The following is a 16,847-nucleotide window of genomic DNA, read 5'->3' as shown; positions in this document are numbered from 1 at the left end:
AGAAACTGGAAATCTCATACATTGCTAGTGGATATGTAAAAAGATATAGTCATTTTGGAAAACATTCTGGCAATTTTATAACAATTTAAATACATACTTGTCATATAACCCAGCAGTACCATTTTTAGGTATCTACCCAGAAAAAATGAAAATATATGTGCACACAAACACTTCTATCCAAATGTTCATAGCAACATTATTCATAAATGCCCCAAACTGAAAACAACCATCTATTGGCGAATGGATTAAAATAATTTGCATATTCATACAATGGAATACTACTCCAGCAACAAAAAGAAATAACTAATCCTAAATGCATCAACATGGGTAAATCTTAACAGCACTATGCTAAGTAAAAGACTACATACAGCAATCCCACTTCTGGAAGTATACCCTAAGAAACCCAAAACACCAATCAGAAAGAATAAATGCACCCCTATGTTCATAGCAGCATTATTTACAATAGCTAAGATCTGGAAACAACACAAGTACTCATCAGCAGATCAGTGGATTAAGAAGTTGTGGTACATTTACACAATGGAATACTATGCAGCTATAAAAATGAAGGATCTCTTACCCTTTGTGACAGCATGGATGGACCTGGAGAGTATTATACTACATGAAATAAGCCAGTTAAAGAAAGACAAATATCACATGATCTAACTTATATGTGGAATCCAATGAACAAAATAAAATGATGAAAAAATAGGTCCAGAGGCATGGATGCATAGAACAGAATGACAGATCTCAGAGGGGAGGTGCGTGGAGGGGATGGGGAGAGATTAACCAAATGACACATATGCATATATGCAAAGCCCATGGACATAGAAAATAGGTTGGGGAAGACATGGGGAGGGAGATAAGGAGGGGGAAAATGGGGGACTTCTGTAATACTGTCAATAATAAAAATAAAGACTACATACTGTATGATTCCATTTATATGAAAAAATGTAAGAAGACGAAACTGTTCGAAAACCATCCTATATAATAAAAGCCTAATATGCAAATTGACTGAACGGTGGAATGACTGGTTGCTATGATGCGCACTGACCACCAGGGGTAGACGCTCAATGCAGGAGCTGCCCCCTGTTGGTCAGTGTGCTCCCACAGGGGGAGCGTCGCTCAGCCAGAAGCTGGGCTCACAGCTGGCTGGCGAGCGCAATGGTGGTGGCGGGAGCCTCTCCCGCCTCCGTGGCAGTGCTAAGGAGCAGCGAGCAGGCAGGCAGTAAGGAGTGGGGGGTCCTGGACTGTGAGAGGACGCAGGCTGGGCTGAGGCCTCCCCATCCCCCAAAGTGCATGAATGTCGTGCACCAGGCCTCTAGTATTAGAGATAATATGAGACTAGATGAAATTGGGGTGATGGATGATCTAAGGATTATGGTGACTATTACACAACTATATTATTTTAGCAAAATTTACTCCTTATACACTTACAATTGGTGAATTTTATGGTGTATAAATTGAACCACAATGGTGTGTTTTAAAAGTAAATAATTCCAGGTAACCAAGATTTTAGAGCAAGACATATATATGTGTAATATTATCCCATTTATATTGAACACTAGGGGCCCAGTGCATGAAATTCGTGCACTGGGGAGGAGGTCCCTCAGTCCAGCCTGCCCCTTCTCACATACTAGGAGACCTCAGGGGATGTCCTACTGATGGTTTAGGCCCGCTCCCCATTGGGAGCAGACCTAAGCCACAGGCTGATCAGGGACGACCAAATGACTGAACAGCAGGCTGCATGGGGGGGGGGGCAGTAAGAGGCAACCAGGCTGGCGGGGGTGGGGTGCAGTTGGGGGTGACCAGGCTGGCAGGGGGAACAGTTGGGGGCAATTAGGCTGGCAGGGGGGGCAGTGAGGGATGACTAGGCCAGCGCGGGGGGGGGGGGGGCAGTTGGGGGTGACCAGGCCGGCAGGGGGCGGGCAGGGAGGAGCAACCGGGCTGGCTGGGAGGGGGCAGTTGGAGGCGACCAGGCCAGCAGTGGGGGGAAGTTAGGGGCAACCAGGCCGGCAGGAGGGGCAGTTAGGGGCGACCAGGCCTGCACACAGAGGTAGTGAGGGGTGTTCAGGCCAGCAGCGGGGGGGTAGTTAGGGGTGACCAGGCAGGCAGGCAGATGAGCGATTAGGAGCCAGCAGTCCAGGATTGTGAGAGGGATGTCCGACTGCCGGTTTAGGCCCCGTCCCGGGATCGGGTCTAAACCAGCAGTTGGACATTCCCCAAGGGGTCCCGGATTAGAGAGGGTGCAGCAGGCTGGGCTGAGGGGACGCCCCTGTGCACGAATTTTGTGCACCAGGCCTCTAGTATATAATAAATATATATACACACTTCCAAAATGCAGTTTTTCTATTATCCATGCCTTTAAAAAAGTCATTATATATAAAATGTTTCCAAACTTTTTTCTATGAATCATACAGGGTATGCTGCATATCGACTTTCAGTTACACTTTTTAATATCAAGAACCTGTTATAAAGATTTGATTTTCAATCGCATATTATGAAGGTATGACTATTAAATTAAGAATATTTGTTCTACTCTTAATGAGTGATGAGAGAAATGAAAACATACTGTCAATATTTAACTGATTATGAAGAGCTATTTTGTGATAATGTCTTAAGAAGGTAAAATTTAATATGTAGGGTTGTTCTGCTGGCATGTTATTTTCCTTTTTAAATATAGGAGCGCAATACTTTGCATGGCGTTGCTCACAAATGCTCAGTACTTGGTGCCCCTTTTCACACAAGGGAGCAACAATGGAAAAGCTTTCTTGAAGGGGAAACGCCTGCAGAGAAGGCCAAATAAATCATAAAAGGCGCTTCTTTCCGCTTGGCCGACTTCATTTGCATTTCAAACTGCCAGGGCTTCCGTGCAGTTTTCAGTGCTTTGACTAGGCAATCGCATATGTTTGCCACACGCGTGTTCTTCACGCACGAGTTCCTCACAGTACTGCTCCTTCTGACCCAGCCGTCCCAGCTTCGGTGTTAATTTAGAATCAACAGACATTTAATGAGCACCTATTGTGGACCATCCAATACTAAAAACACTACCGTAGGTTAGGTAGGATTATCCCAACATAACAGATGAGACACCTGGTTAAGTGGAAAACCAGGCCTTAGCCTGAGCGCTTTCACTTATACTGTTTTTCAAGTAACCCCTCTCTCTGTGGCCTCTCCTTTCTCTCCCTTGTTTCGTGGAAAATCGAGAGCAAAGTAGTAGAGATATGCTTAGCCCATCCCTTCCCCACAAAGTAGAAGAGAAAAACATCCAGAGTTCAGGGTTCCTCACTGCTCCCATTTCCATACGTCGTCACCTAGAACAGGCAGCCCGGCACGGCAGCCCTAACCCTGCTCCGTAATTTCCTTCTCAGGTGCTGGAAGGCACTATGTGTAATCACAGCGGGAGCAGCCCCTATCACAGTGGGGGAAGTGTCCTGAACAATGCTGTTCACAACTCAGAAAGATTTTTCTACAGAGACACAGCTCCCGGTGTCTTTATGGGGATTATCAAGGCTATACAAGGGCTTGGAAGGGGTTGAACCAGCTTCCATGTGCAAGCCTGAAATCCTAAGCACAAATCAGAGCATTCATTCCACTGGAAAAATCAGGTGTTTTTTGTTTTTTTTTTTTTAAATTAAATCAATGGTAAACCAGTTTGAGGTCTCTACAACTGATGCATTAACAAATGTGTGGACTATAACCCACTTATACTTGGGGATTCAATGTTTACCCTCCAAGTACACAGCACTATAAATTTGTAAGACTGAAAGCACTATTTTTCTTGTGTTTAATATAAAATAGGGAAAGATATATTCTCAAAATTAAAAAAACACAGCTTCCTGAACTCATGTTTTTCTGTTACTCTTTTCTACCTTTATTTTTAAAAGTATGATTTCATTCGACTCCAGAGAAACTTCCGCTTTTGCAATATTATTGTGAAGGTCTGACTATTTTACTGCATATTTAATTGCCGAGCCAGTTTTATCTTACCTCCTCGATGGATAATCAAAGAAGTCTCGCTTCCAATGGGACAGTCCTTAAGTATATCCACTACTTCTGTATGGCTCAGGTTCTGTACATTCTGCTGGTTGATCTCAACAATGAGGTCGCCTTCACACAGGCCAGGGCATCCCTGAATGTCAAGTATTTGTTTCACCCGCTGTCCTGTAGGACTGTCGGCAATAGTGAAGCCAAAGCCCTGGGCACCTTTCACAATGGTTAAGGTCATGAGTTCAGCTTGGGTGGCCCCAGATGAAGCCATAGACACATTGTCGTCATGGACAGGCGGTGGATACGTGCCATCTAGCTGACCATCTGCTGGCATTGAGTGCAAAGAATGAGGCGGCCGATCTGTTATATCTGGAACTGACTGTGAGGTCCGAGAAATGTATTCCAAATACGTTTCATAGTTATGTCTTCCGTTGACCATCACTGGAGGTGGCCTCTCCATTATTGCAAGGGGTGGCACCAGGCTGTTAGCAGGATCTTCAGGATCAAAGGGCAAAGGGTAGCCACGACACAACACCAGGCTGACACTCTGACCAATGGGAACCGACTGGAAAAGTTTGACCACATCTGCATGAGTGTGTCCAAGGACACAAACTTCATTAATATAGACAATGACGTCACCTGCAAGGAAAAAAGGAAGAGATGGACAATGTGAAGTAAATCCAATTAATGGCGGCATAGAGAAGTGGAATTATTTATGAGGCTAGTGAAAATGGTGCTGTTTCTCAGTAAGCAGTGAGGAAATCCATTAGAATAGCATTTAAATTTACTGCAGGTGACTCAAGATTACATCTGCCAACACATGTACCAATCAAATGCCAAAAAAAAAAGCTAGATGGTTGTTTTTGAAGTTCAGAAACAACTTCATATTCAGAAAGAAACTGTCAAAAAGAAAAGTTGGGAAGAATTTGTACCTTGAAGAAGCAGTCAGTCTATGCTTCTTTTTCATCTTCATTTTCATCTTCACTGTATTTCAGTTAATAAAATTTTCAAACTATTGAGAAGTGGTGGGCGTAGGTTTTGGATGAAAACTTTGAAGCCCCAGTACATGGTTTTATTTTTGGTATTACTTGCCTGAGTCAGCTGCCTTTTTTCTTTTTTATAGAAGAGGAAAATACTTTGCCCATTCATATATATATATATTTTTTTATCTAGAGCAAGGTGTAATTGCAAAGGTTCCAGGCATACATGGGTATAGGTTAAGAGCACAGTTATTGGAATCAGGGATCTGGGTCCATATCCTGGCTCTACTACTTAGCAGATATGTAACATTGGGCAAATGACTTACCTGCTTCAGCCACAGTTTCTAATTTGTAAAGTGGTTGTGAGGAGGAAATGAGAAAATGCAGAAAAAGTGCCTGGTACAGTGCCTGATGCATTGTGAGTGGAACATTATTGATGCTATTATTGCAAAAATAGGATGAAGGAGATTTGGGACTCTGGCTTTCAAACAGGAAGCTGCCCTAGACTCATCCTCTCCTCTTACAATGTTGATATTTCTGTAGATCTTTTCAAAAAAGGCATTTGTCCTCTCTCCCAATGAATTAACACAGAATTACAGTAGTTCACTGGTTACAAGTTAACTTATGATATAAAAAATGCCCCAAATGCAAACTATTCATTATAAAATATATTCAAACAAATAGTACTTTTCCTTAAAATGCAGAACCGTATGTTTGAGATAATTATTTTTTTAATTCAATTATGTGTGAACTTTTTTTATTTTTTGAGAACTGTTTTATCATGGGTTAATATTTTTATCCTCATAAACCATAATGTTTGAGAATTGAACTTGCAAATTGAGATTGTGCCTGACTATGCTGAGGAGTATGTGACAAATGGAAAGACACGTTTTCACAGGTTATCACATAAGTAACTCAACAGACATCGATTTACCAAGATCATTCTGAAACGGGTAGTGTAAATGGCGAGGGATTTCATTCTAAGATATCCTTGCCCATCAAAATTGCAAACACCAAAAATGAAAAAGAGTTGAACTTTCAGAATTCAATACTTTTCTGGCTTTTCTTAAGTGTCTGATGTAAAATGATTTCTCTACTAAATACACTTAAAAATAAATAATTCTGTGAATAAAACACTCCTGAGTAACATGCCCTCAACAATATAGACTTGGTTAACACTCACTCTTTCCGAATGCTAGAGAATTGCTTAAAAACCCTAAAGATAAGGAGACATAAAAGTCTAACAAACATGTTCAGGGGGGGATCCAGGTTAGGTGTGATTCTAGAAAAAGTCACAGACTATGCAACTTCACTCTTCAATGATGTCCGTCAGGAAGGGGGCTGGTGCAATGGCGGGACCCCTGGACCAGGCAGGAATCGGGACTGAACTGGGATGGATGACCTCCATCAGGATTCCTCACTAGACTGGGGCAGCTGGGGGTCATTTTCAACAGGTTCTGGTTACCCCAGTGAAGTAACTGATCCAGAAAAATTTTTCTCCTTCTGTCTTTTCTATTTTTGAAGTTATCATATATTTTACACATTAAATACTTGTGTGTGACCTCCCTCCCATCAAGCCGAACATTGCTCATATTAGTTGAAGAGCCCTGGGTAGCACCCTTTTGCCCTGTATCCCCTTCCTGCTCTCTCCAAAGGTAACCATTGTCCTGAGGTTTGTTCACATGTACTTTATATTTTTATGACATATCTAGGTACCCATCAGTAATATTCCTAAATAATATTTAATCCCTGAATAATAATATCCCTAAAATATGATTTTGCATATTTTAAACCTTTTGTAAATGATATACATATTAATCTTCTGTAATTTCCCTCAAAATGTATTTGTGATATTTATCTATTTTGATACCTGTACCTCAAATTCATTCATTTTCATTGCAATGTGGTATCTATTGGATGACTACATCACTATTAATATTAGTTCATTCTTCTGTTAAGGGACACTGGGGTTCTTGTGACTATTTGCTATGAACCTCTTTCCCTGGCCCTTGTGCTCATATAGAGGGTTTTTCTGAGTTTGAACTTTGGCATAAAACTGCTGGGCATAAGCCACGTGCATCATCTTTGTTAGACAATGGCAAATGGCTGACAAAATAGGTCAAATCAATTTACACTCCCATCAAAATTTTTATTGCTTCCCATCCGACACAGTACTTGGGATTTTCAAACTTTTAATTTTTTGCTAATCTAATGAGTGTGACCATGGTTTTAATTTGCATCTCCACATTGCTAGTGAGGGTGAGCAGCTATTCATATGTTTATTGGTCTTTTGGGTTTTCTTTGTATTACATCTCATTTCTCCATTTTTCCTATTTGGATAGATTTTTGTTGTTTGTTTGTTGTTTTTTTTTAACACAGTGACTATTTTTTCTGTCAATATCCAATCTTAATCTTCATGGTGTTGTAGACATTACATGGGGGTCAAAGGCCTTTGGTCTGATTACCAGGTCCATACTTACTAGCTGTGTGACTTTTAAAACTAACTTAAATCCTCTGTGACTCGGGTCCTTCAGAAGTAATGAGGAACAATAATAATGGCATCTTACTGATCTAAGGGAAATAACAAATGAGATCATACATGAGGTGAAAGCGTTTGTAAACTATAAATTATTATGCAAAGGACTGCTATTTCAGTGATCACTATCTGTCCTTGGTTACTTGCTTCTATAAAATCAGGAGGGTCCCACCAAGATATTCCCACCATAGTCATAATCAAGGATGAGTATTGGTTTCTGAGTGGGCAAGTCAAAGGCAGCAAGGTAACATGACACTTTCCTCTAAGGTTCTCCCTCACTTTAATCACTGTTAATAAATTCCCAATCCCCAAGCAGGCTTTATCCTTCCCTCTGCTATGCCAGAAATTCATGGGGGGTGAGGATTGGGGGTGGGATTAAGGTAATGTTCCAAGTACTCAAGGTTCCCTGCCAGGTCTAAAGAGTAGTTATTTGAATTATAGTGATTAATGTTATCTATTTTTGTTTTAATGTGATCTTGCTATTTAGAAACAGAATGAGAGAACTACTTGTGGTTCTAATAAGACTGCCTTTTATAATTTATGGATATTTTCCACTTGGTGCAATTTTTCAAGTCATCAAGCAAGCGAGTGATAAAGAGCCTTACAACAATCTCTTTGTGGAGCTACACAGATTTCTGAATGTGAAAGATGAGTGGTCCGTTATCAGAGTTAAAACTATCTAACAAGTTGACTGCATTCAACGGCTCACTTTAAAAAATGTATAGCTGCCTAGACATGCGTCATGCCAAAATTGTTGTAGGTGGGGATGTAAGCAAACATTTGCTTGTTCCGATAGAGCTGATTGGGGAGGATATTTATAGACTGCTGGATGAATGTCATTTACATGTTGTGACATAAAAATATGAGCCACCTGGTATATGTCACCCGATGGTGCCATGCCAAGTCCTGGGACAGTCTGGCCTTAAGAGCACAAAAGGGACGTCATTAGAAAAATTGGTGCTAGCCTCAACCCCTACTGTCCTACTGAAGAGGGAGACTTGGAAAAGAATCATTTGATCTATCTTTCAATTTATTCTTTTATAAGTGGGAATTAAAATATCTCCCCTCTTTTCTCTCTCACAGGGCTGTTGTGAGAATGGGATCATGTTTGTGAAAACTTTTAATTTTACCAAGGAAAGGTTCTCCATTAAAATAAGATGAGGCAGCCCTGGCTGATTTGGCTTGGTGGATAGGGTGTCGGCCTGCAGACTGAAGGGTCCCCAGTTTGATCCCGGTCAGGGCACATACCCAGGTTGTAGGCTTGATCCCCAGTGTGGGGTGTGCAGGAGGCAGCCAATTAATGATTCTCTCTCTCATCACTGATGTTTCTCTCTCTCCCTCTTCCTTCCTCTCTGAAATCCATAAAAATATATTTTAAAAAATAAGATGAGACATTTTTTTTGAAAGCCAAGTGCACATTTTCATTGCCGCATTGCCTGCAAGGTGACCTTGTTTCCTATATGGCCATTCACTTTAGACCATATTGAGGCCAGATGGTTTTAGGGCTACTGACATCAAGCCTATTGATTAAATTTGGTGTGACTGATGAGATGGGCATCCCCATAGGGCTGGTCTCATAATGACCTGATTCCCATTTATGGGAAGGAGCAAGGAAATGAGAGTGAATCTGATGAAGCAGAAGGTTTAAAACGGCCCGACCCGACTCTATGGGAATATTTTCTAAGATAATTGACTTCTTTCTTAGTTATAGAAATCCTCTCTAATAAAAGAGCAATATGCAAATTGACTGTACCTCCGCTACACCCACTAGCCATGCCCACCAGCCAATCAGAAGTGCAAATTAACGCAACCAAGATGGCTGCAGCCACAGAGAGAGCAGGAAGGAGGCTTGGGTTTCCCCGGCGATGGAGGGAGCCAAGCTTTCCGCCTGCCCTTGCCAGCCCAGGCCTCCACTCAATGCTACAAAGTTTCAATGATAGAAGATAAATAAATCCCAACAGAAATGGCAGCAGCCATGGAGCTGGAGAGAGCAGGAGGCTAGGGTTGCCCCCGGTGATGAAGGAAGCCAAACTTCTGCAGCTCTGGCCTGCCTTGGCCTCCACTTAAGGCTATAAAGTTTCAATTATAGAAGATAAATAAATCCCAACAGAAATGGCTGCGGCCACGGAGCGAGCAGGTGGCTTGGCTCCGCTCCAGGTTACAAAGTTTCAATTGTAGAAGATAAATAAATCCCAGATACCAGGGCCTCCACTTGGGTTGCCGGGGGGCATGGCTGGCCTGCAAACCACCACAGGCCCCTCGCCAAGGCTGCCCCACACCCCAAGGGAACCCCCACCCTGATCTGGGACTCCCTTCAGGGCAAACCAGCTGGCTCCCACCCATTCACCAGGCCTCTATCCTATCTAATAAAAGAGTAATATGGAGATTTACCATCACTCCAACACACAAGATGGCTGCCCCCATGTGGTCAAAGATCCTGCCCCCATGTGGACACAAGATGGACACCACAAGATGGCCAGCAGGGGAGGGCAGTTGGGAGGGACCAGGCCTGCAAGGAGGGCAGTTGTGGGCGATCAAGCCTGCAGGGGAGGGCAGTTAGGGGGGACCAGGCCTGCAAGGAGGGCAGTTGTGGGTGATCAAGCCTGCAGGGGAGGGCAGTTTGGGGGTGATCGGGCCTGCAGGGAAGGGCAGTTGGGGGGTGACTGAGGCCTGCAGGGGAGAGCAGTTGGGGGGTACCAGGCCTGCAGGGGGGCAGGTAGGGGTGACCAGGCCTGTAGGGGAGGGCAATTAGGGGTGACCAGACCTGCAGGGGAGGGTAGTTAGGGGCAAACAGGCTGGCAGGGGAGCAGTTAGGCATCAATCAGGCTGGCAGGGTAGTGGTTAGGGGGTGATCAGGCTGGCAGGCAGAAGCGGTTAGAGGCAATCAGGAAGGCAGGCAGGCGAGCAGTTGGGAGCCAGCAGTCCTGGATTGTGAGAGGGATGTCCTGGGGATCGGGCCTAAACAGGCAGTCGGACATCCCTTGAGGGGTCCCGGATTGGAGAGGGTGCAGGCTGGGCTGAAGGACACCCCTTCCCCACTCCTCGTGCACAAATTTCATGCACCGGGCCTCTAGTAAAAGTATAATATTGGATACCTCTTGGGTACTTCACCATTTTGGATAAAACAGGGCCCTCTTAAAGCATTGCTTAAAATGGGTTTATTTTTATGCCTCTTTTCTCTGCTTCCATATATTCAAGTCACTGTGGTCTGCAGAATCTTCACTTCAGCTTCTCCCATTTACCACTTTCAGTCTATCTTCCTCAACCACCACCTTGGACCAGATAAGAATGATTTACTTCACACTTCATTCTCATCCTATAGTCCCCTCGAGTAAGTTCAGACTATTCAACCTTTAGACCTACTGTGTAACACTCTTTGCCAAAAGTCTTTCCAACTTCTTTTTGTCTTCACCACCCAATAAGTTACCATTCTTGTAAATATCAAATCTTTACTGTTCACAATTTACAGCTGGCTACTTGCCTTTTAGTTGAATCCTGCTGTTCCTCCACCCTCAAGTGCACTTCTTTACTGTGTGTAACTTCGTCCCAACCAGATAATCTCTTTCCTTACCTCTTCAAAGATATCTTCAGTCATTCCTACTCAGACTGTCCCTATCTGCTGTTTGTGACTACAAATTTCTCAGACCTTATTCCTTTGTGGTTGTTTCTACTTGTTCCAAGTTTTCTCCACAAAACATACAGAGGATCGTTACTATGTTGAGAACTCTCTACTTAGGTATTTAGGATAAATTCTTATTGAGTAAAGGATAGAGAGATTTAGTCAGAGGAAGACTAGAATAGATGTTGTAGCTAAATTTACTGCCTTTAGTGTTTCTAACTTCTATTATGGCTAAGTCACATAGATTTAAAAAAATATATATATTTATATATATATATATATATATATATATATATATATTTTAAAATCTGTCCTTCAACTTATCCCTCCAGTAGTGATTTTATTTATTTATTTATTTATTTATTTTTTAAATTTTTATTTTTTTAAATATATTTTATTGATTTTTTTTTTTACAGAGAGGAAGAGAGAGGGATAGAGAGTTAGAAACATCGATGATAGAGAAACATCGATCAGCTGCCTCCTGCACAACCCCCACCGGGAATGTGCCCGCAACCAAGGTACATGCCCTTGACCGGAATCGAACCCGAGACCTTTCAGTCCGCAGGCCGACACTCTATCCATTGAGCCAAACCGGTTTCGGCAAAAATATATATATATTTAATGATTTTAGAGAGGAAGGGAGAGGGGGAGAGATAGAAACAGCAATGATGAGAGAGAACCATTGGTCAGCTGCCTCCTGTAGGCCCCACTGAGGATCAAGCCCGCAAATCAGGTATGTGCCCTGACAGGGAATCGAACTCCTGGTTCATAGGTCAACGCTCAACCACTGAGCCACGCTGGCCAGGCAAGTCATATACATTTATTGCTAAAAGAAACAACATTCTCACAGACTATTTCCATCCTACTAAGTACATACATTTTACATTGAAAAATTACTAATTTTAATTTCCTCTCCAGCTAATAAGATTTGATGGACTTTTATTTTTTGAAGCTTGTATTAGTTTGTGTTTTTTAATAATAATAATAATAGCAATAATAATAAATTATTTTAGTATAATAGGCAATTTTATTATATTGAATATTAATTTTCACTGTATTCTACAACCCCTGAAAACATAATAATATTTGATGTTTACTTTTGGCGGTGTGTTATACATCACTTCAATTAAATTGAAAATAACTGCTCTTGACAAAGTTTATTCTCCAAAGTGAAGAATTGTGGTATGTCAGCCAGAGAAACAGAGTTGAAGCTGGGTCTTCTTGGGTTGCTCTCTGAGCAAGTCATGCAACATCAGTTTCCTCATCTATAAGAAGGAGATAATATCTGTTCTGCCCACCGTATAGAAAAGATGTATATGAAAATGTTCTGTAAGTGATATAGCACTAGGATAACGCTACACATATTAAGACATATTTTAAAATTTTAACAAATGACTGACAATGATTGGAAAGCAAATATGTCCCAAGGATGAGGAAGAATAAATAGTTGCAATTTCAAATATTTGAAAAGAAACTGCTGAGCATTATTAAAGTATTTCATAGTTTCATTGCAGAAACTTGAGAGGATAGTAATGTTCATCCTTGTAACAAAATACCCTGTTTCCCAAAAAGACAGACCAGTGCCTCATGAAAACACCCTTGGATTCTTCATTTCTTTCTGGGATAGAAATACAATGTGGTTAGGGTAGAGGGGTCAGACAGACAAAAGCACACCTGAACTGTGTTGCAGCGACAGTGGGTTGGTGGGGAGAACTTAGAACATCCAAATGTGTGGGTCTTGGCTATTCTCAACTATTTCACACAGTGAGAAAGCTTCAGAGATAAGCACGGAGGGAATAAGTTGGCTCCTGTCTTATTTTCTCAGGTTCCCTGATGAATCTATTACAGGGTTCTATGTCTCTTATTTTCCAAAAGTTTTTCCTTATACCTAAATCTAATTTCTTTTGCTGAAAATCAAGACTAATTTCCTTGATTTCTGTTCTGCTAAAGGCGGAAGCATTTTTCTTTTGGAATAACTTAAAGCATTTTTTAAAAGTCCCAAAAGTTCTCTTTAAAGTTCACATTATAAAAAGAGCCATCAGTTGGAGGAGATTCCACCTTGGAGGTTCTGGACCTTCCTGTGGTTCTATTGACCTTAAACATCTGTCTTGCACATGGCATTATTGCAGACCCAATTGTGTGGAAATGCAAAATCTAATATTTAGGTTAAGATACAGGACAGAATGCCTTCATCAGAAACATTTTAGTTTATTAATTCTTATGTGCCTCATTATAAATGACATTGTGAATGAAAATGAGGTGAATCGAGCTGTAGTATTAAAATAAGGTTCAGATAATGTTTTAACCATTTTTCCCTAGATTATGAGACAAACTGTGGCATGATGGAGAGAGTGCTGATGTAGGTGTCAGGAGGTTTATGTTCTTATGCCAAGTATGCTGATAATTAGTGCTGTCAACACATCTCTGCGGCTTATTCCTCATTTATTCATTGATTTATTCATTCAAGATTTATTATACTCAACTACTACTGAGTCAGGCACTATGTTATGAAAAGAAGAGGTTTGACCTAGATGGTTCCTAAGGTATTTTCTTCGCTCTGACATTCTAAGGCAAAGGCTCTCATAGACATCTCTTCGTTTGGTTCCTTTCTTTCTTTTCCTACTTCCACCATCTGAGGACAGGACCTTGCCATCTACTATTCACACTTTTGCAACAGTCTTAGCTTGTCTTCCAGATGCCATAGCAGAAAAGACTAGGGAGGAAGGAGAGGGGAGCCTAGCAAATGGCATAAACCAACGACCCCATGGGACTATTGGGTTCCCTAGTCTCACTCCATTTTGACCCCTAGGAGTACATGAGATTGCTAATAACGTCCCACCCACCTCGTCAGGACTGGCTGCGGAACCAGGCATGTCAAGGGCTTCAGTGCCAATGGCTCCGAAGTGCTGGACATTGCCTTACACCTGCTTCCCTGTCAGTTCATCTTCCATACCATACTCTTTGATGCTCTTTCTACTTAAAGTCCTTCAGTGCCTGCTCACAGAGAGGGAATCGAGTCAAAATTCTCTAGCACAGCATAGAAGGCTCTCAGTCTACATTTTCAGCATCTCCTGTCTCTCCCCAACCTGCTCTGCTGGGGTTGGTCTAAGCTCTGGGCCGTGCCCCTAACACATGCTATGTTCTTTCCAGCTTCCTGCTTCTCCTCTTCCTTTGTCCCCATTAAAGCCACACTCTGAAGCCAGATTCATATTTTGACCATCTTTCTGACCACCTCCTATTGCTGAGTGTTAATTACTTCTTCCTGTGCATTACTCTTCCTGACGGCTTAATCCTTCAATCCATTTAACCACATCAACAGCACCGGGAATTTCTCTGATCATAGTGACTACCATTTTAACATATTGAATATTTACTTGGCATTTACAAACTCCATCTTTCTAATCCTTACAAATTCCATAGGAGACAGGCATTGTTATCTCTACTTTATGCATGTGGAAACTGAGCCACGGAGAAGTTAAACAACTTCTCTAGAGGCACATTGATAATTAGGTGAGATTCAAGAACTGAACCCAAGACTTCATCATGAATCTTAAAAACTTCAAACACTCCAGGATTTATTTTGACTTGGGGCCTCTTTTGTGTTCCTCAAATCATATGAGTCAGAATGCTGGGTAAAATGCCTTTAATTCCTGAATATGAATATCGGGAGATGAACTGCAATATATTTTTAATTAGCTAAATTAATGGAGGGAAGCAGTGAAGCAAATAGTTGCTAACAGGGGAATGCATTGCAATAGCCCAGTCCACTTTCTGCAGTCCTCCAAAATACACTGTTTGGCAGAGGCTTCGAGAATGCCGGGGTACAGAGATGACAGGGTACTGGACCCCACAAAACTCTGTAACTATCATGAAACATAAGCTCTGGTTGCTGGAAGCTAATTCCAGCATGTCATAATAAATGCAAGAAGTCCTCAAAAGGTTGATGGGCTTCGATATTCAGCAGGGCTGAAGATACATATTATTGCCTGCTGGAATAGCTGAAAGCATTTCCCCAAACCTGAAAATCTACATATATTATGGCCTGCTACTGGAACAGCCGAGGGCAGTTCCTCCAACCTGACAACTGCCTACTGTATACCAAACCTTGCCTTTGATATGTATATCTGCTTTGCTTTAGGGCAATTTGTGTTAATAAAAAGCTAGGGGTCAAGAGATTCAGAGAACTTGGTTACTGAAGCTAGGTCTCTTCTGGCTCCCCAAAATGCCTTCCAAATTTATATTTTTAGTCTCTTTATTAATTTACATGCAGCCCCTTCTCCAGATTACTGAACCCTTCTAGATGCTGAGAAACACCCCAGCATCTGGATATAAATTATTTCAATAGTTGTGTGACCTTGGGTAAGCCATTTAACTTTTCTTGGTCTAGTTTCCTTTCATGTAAAATGGAGAAGTCAGAAAAGATCATTTCTAAGGTACATCTATAAGAGTTACTACATCTGGCGAGAATGTGGAAAGCCCTCCTTCTGCATTCATACAAGGCATTGGGCAATTTCCATGATGCAATTAAACAGGTAAGTGACAGGACTCTGGGACTTCACCCCAAGGTTCCTTGATTTTCTGTAAAAGCAGCCAGTTACTCCAACACTCTGTCTGTAGGCAGAAGGACACCAAGATGTTGGCATAGTCACATATTTCTCAAAAGAATGAAAGACTACTTAATCACATTTTATAATTTCATCTTTGTGACCCAGTGCAGATGCCTAATTAAAAAAAAATTATGCTTAATCAGCAAGCATCCAACAATTACTCCCTGGCAGATGTGAATTAGTCTGACGATTTATTTACATTTCTTTTGTGTATGGCATTGAGTAGTAAGATATATTTAAACACTTGCATTTTACTCTGTTGGAAAGGAGAAAAAAAACACATTCTAAGAGAATCTAAAGGCACTGATTATTTGCTGATTGGGCAAAGATGAAACAACACTTTAAACTGAAACTAAGTAGAGCCACAGAAAAGAAAGCACAAAGGACTGCTTCTTGCAAAGCTCCAGAGCAGAGGTCTTCTACATAGCTGGTGCATTTTAGGAATTCAATAGGGTACAATGGTAATGAATTTTCCATTTCTCTAAAACAATGTAATGAATTTTAAACACCAAAAAAAAAAAGACTAATATGTTTTCAAAGGGACTCATTAAAAATGAGAATAGGTCCCTGTATCTAAACAGAACTTAATGATTGCACCAGAAAAAAAACCAAAAACAAAAGTCTTTAAAATATATCTCAAAGCCCTCGGCAGGACATGAAAGCTTATGAGAGCAAGATACAAATATTTTAGAGTTCTCCTGTGCCCTCCTATGTGTTAGGGACACACATGAGGGCAGATGCATCACAGAAATATTCTCAATCACATACAGCTCCCCATGAAAACTTGAGCTACAGAAGTACCTTGTAGGAAAGAGTAATTAATTTGCATGGACATTAGGCACTGTGCATGTTTATTTTCAAACAGCATTAACTGTATTCCTAAACAAGCATATATATATATTTACATAAACAGCTCCTAGAAGACAGCATAGCATGACCCATCACCATCTTCTGACTTTACTCCAACGCCTGAAATGCTGGTGGACAGCTGGCTGGGGTGGAGCAGGAACTGCTCACAGATATGCTTTCCAAAAGTTTTTTTTATTCTACTCTACTTGCAACTGTCAATTGGCAGACATTCTGAGTGAGCAAGAAAAATGAGTAACAAGGAGAGAGAG

General features: G+C 41.4%; 1 protein-coding gene across 2 annotated transcripts in view; it reads right to left on the bottom strand.

The window, feature by feature from the left end:
• MAGI2 (membrane associated guanylate kinase, WW and PDZ domain containing 2) overlaps positions 1 to 16,847 on the bottom strand; it is a 1,197,465-nt gene that overhangs the window by 223,162 nt on the left and 957,456 nt on the right. For both annotated transcript variants that reach the window (XM_054725983.1, XM_054725982.1), the window contains exon 10: positions 3,988 to 4,626. In XM_054725983.1, coding sequence (XP_054581958.1) covers positions 3,988 to 4,626 — 639 coding nt within the window. The remainder of the gene's footprint in view (positions 1 to 3,987; positions 4,627 to 16,847) is intronic.

This window comes from Eptesicus fuscus, chromosome 14, assembly GCF_027574615.1.
Source record: "Eptesicus fuscus isolate TK198812 chromosome 14, DD_ASM_mEF_20220401, whole genome shotgun sequence".
NCBI lineage: Eukaryota > Metazoa > Chordata > Mammalia > Chiroptera > Vespertilionidae > Eptesicus > Eptesicus fuscus.
This window is presented reverse-complemented; position numbering and strand designations above follow the sequence as displayed.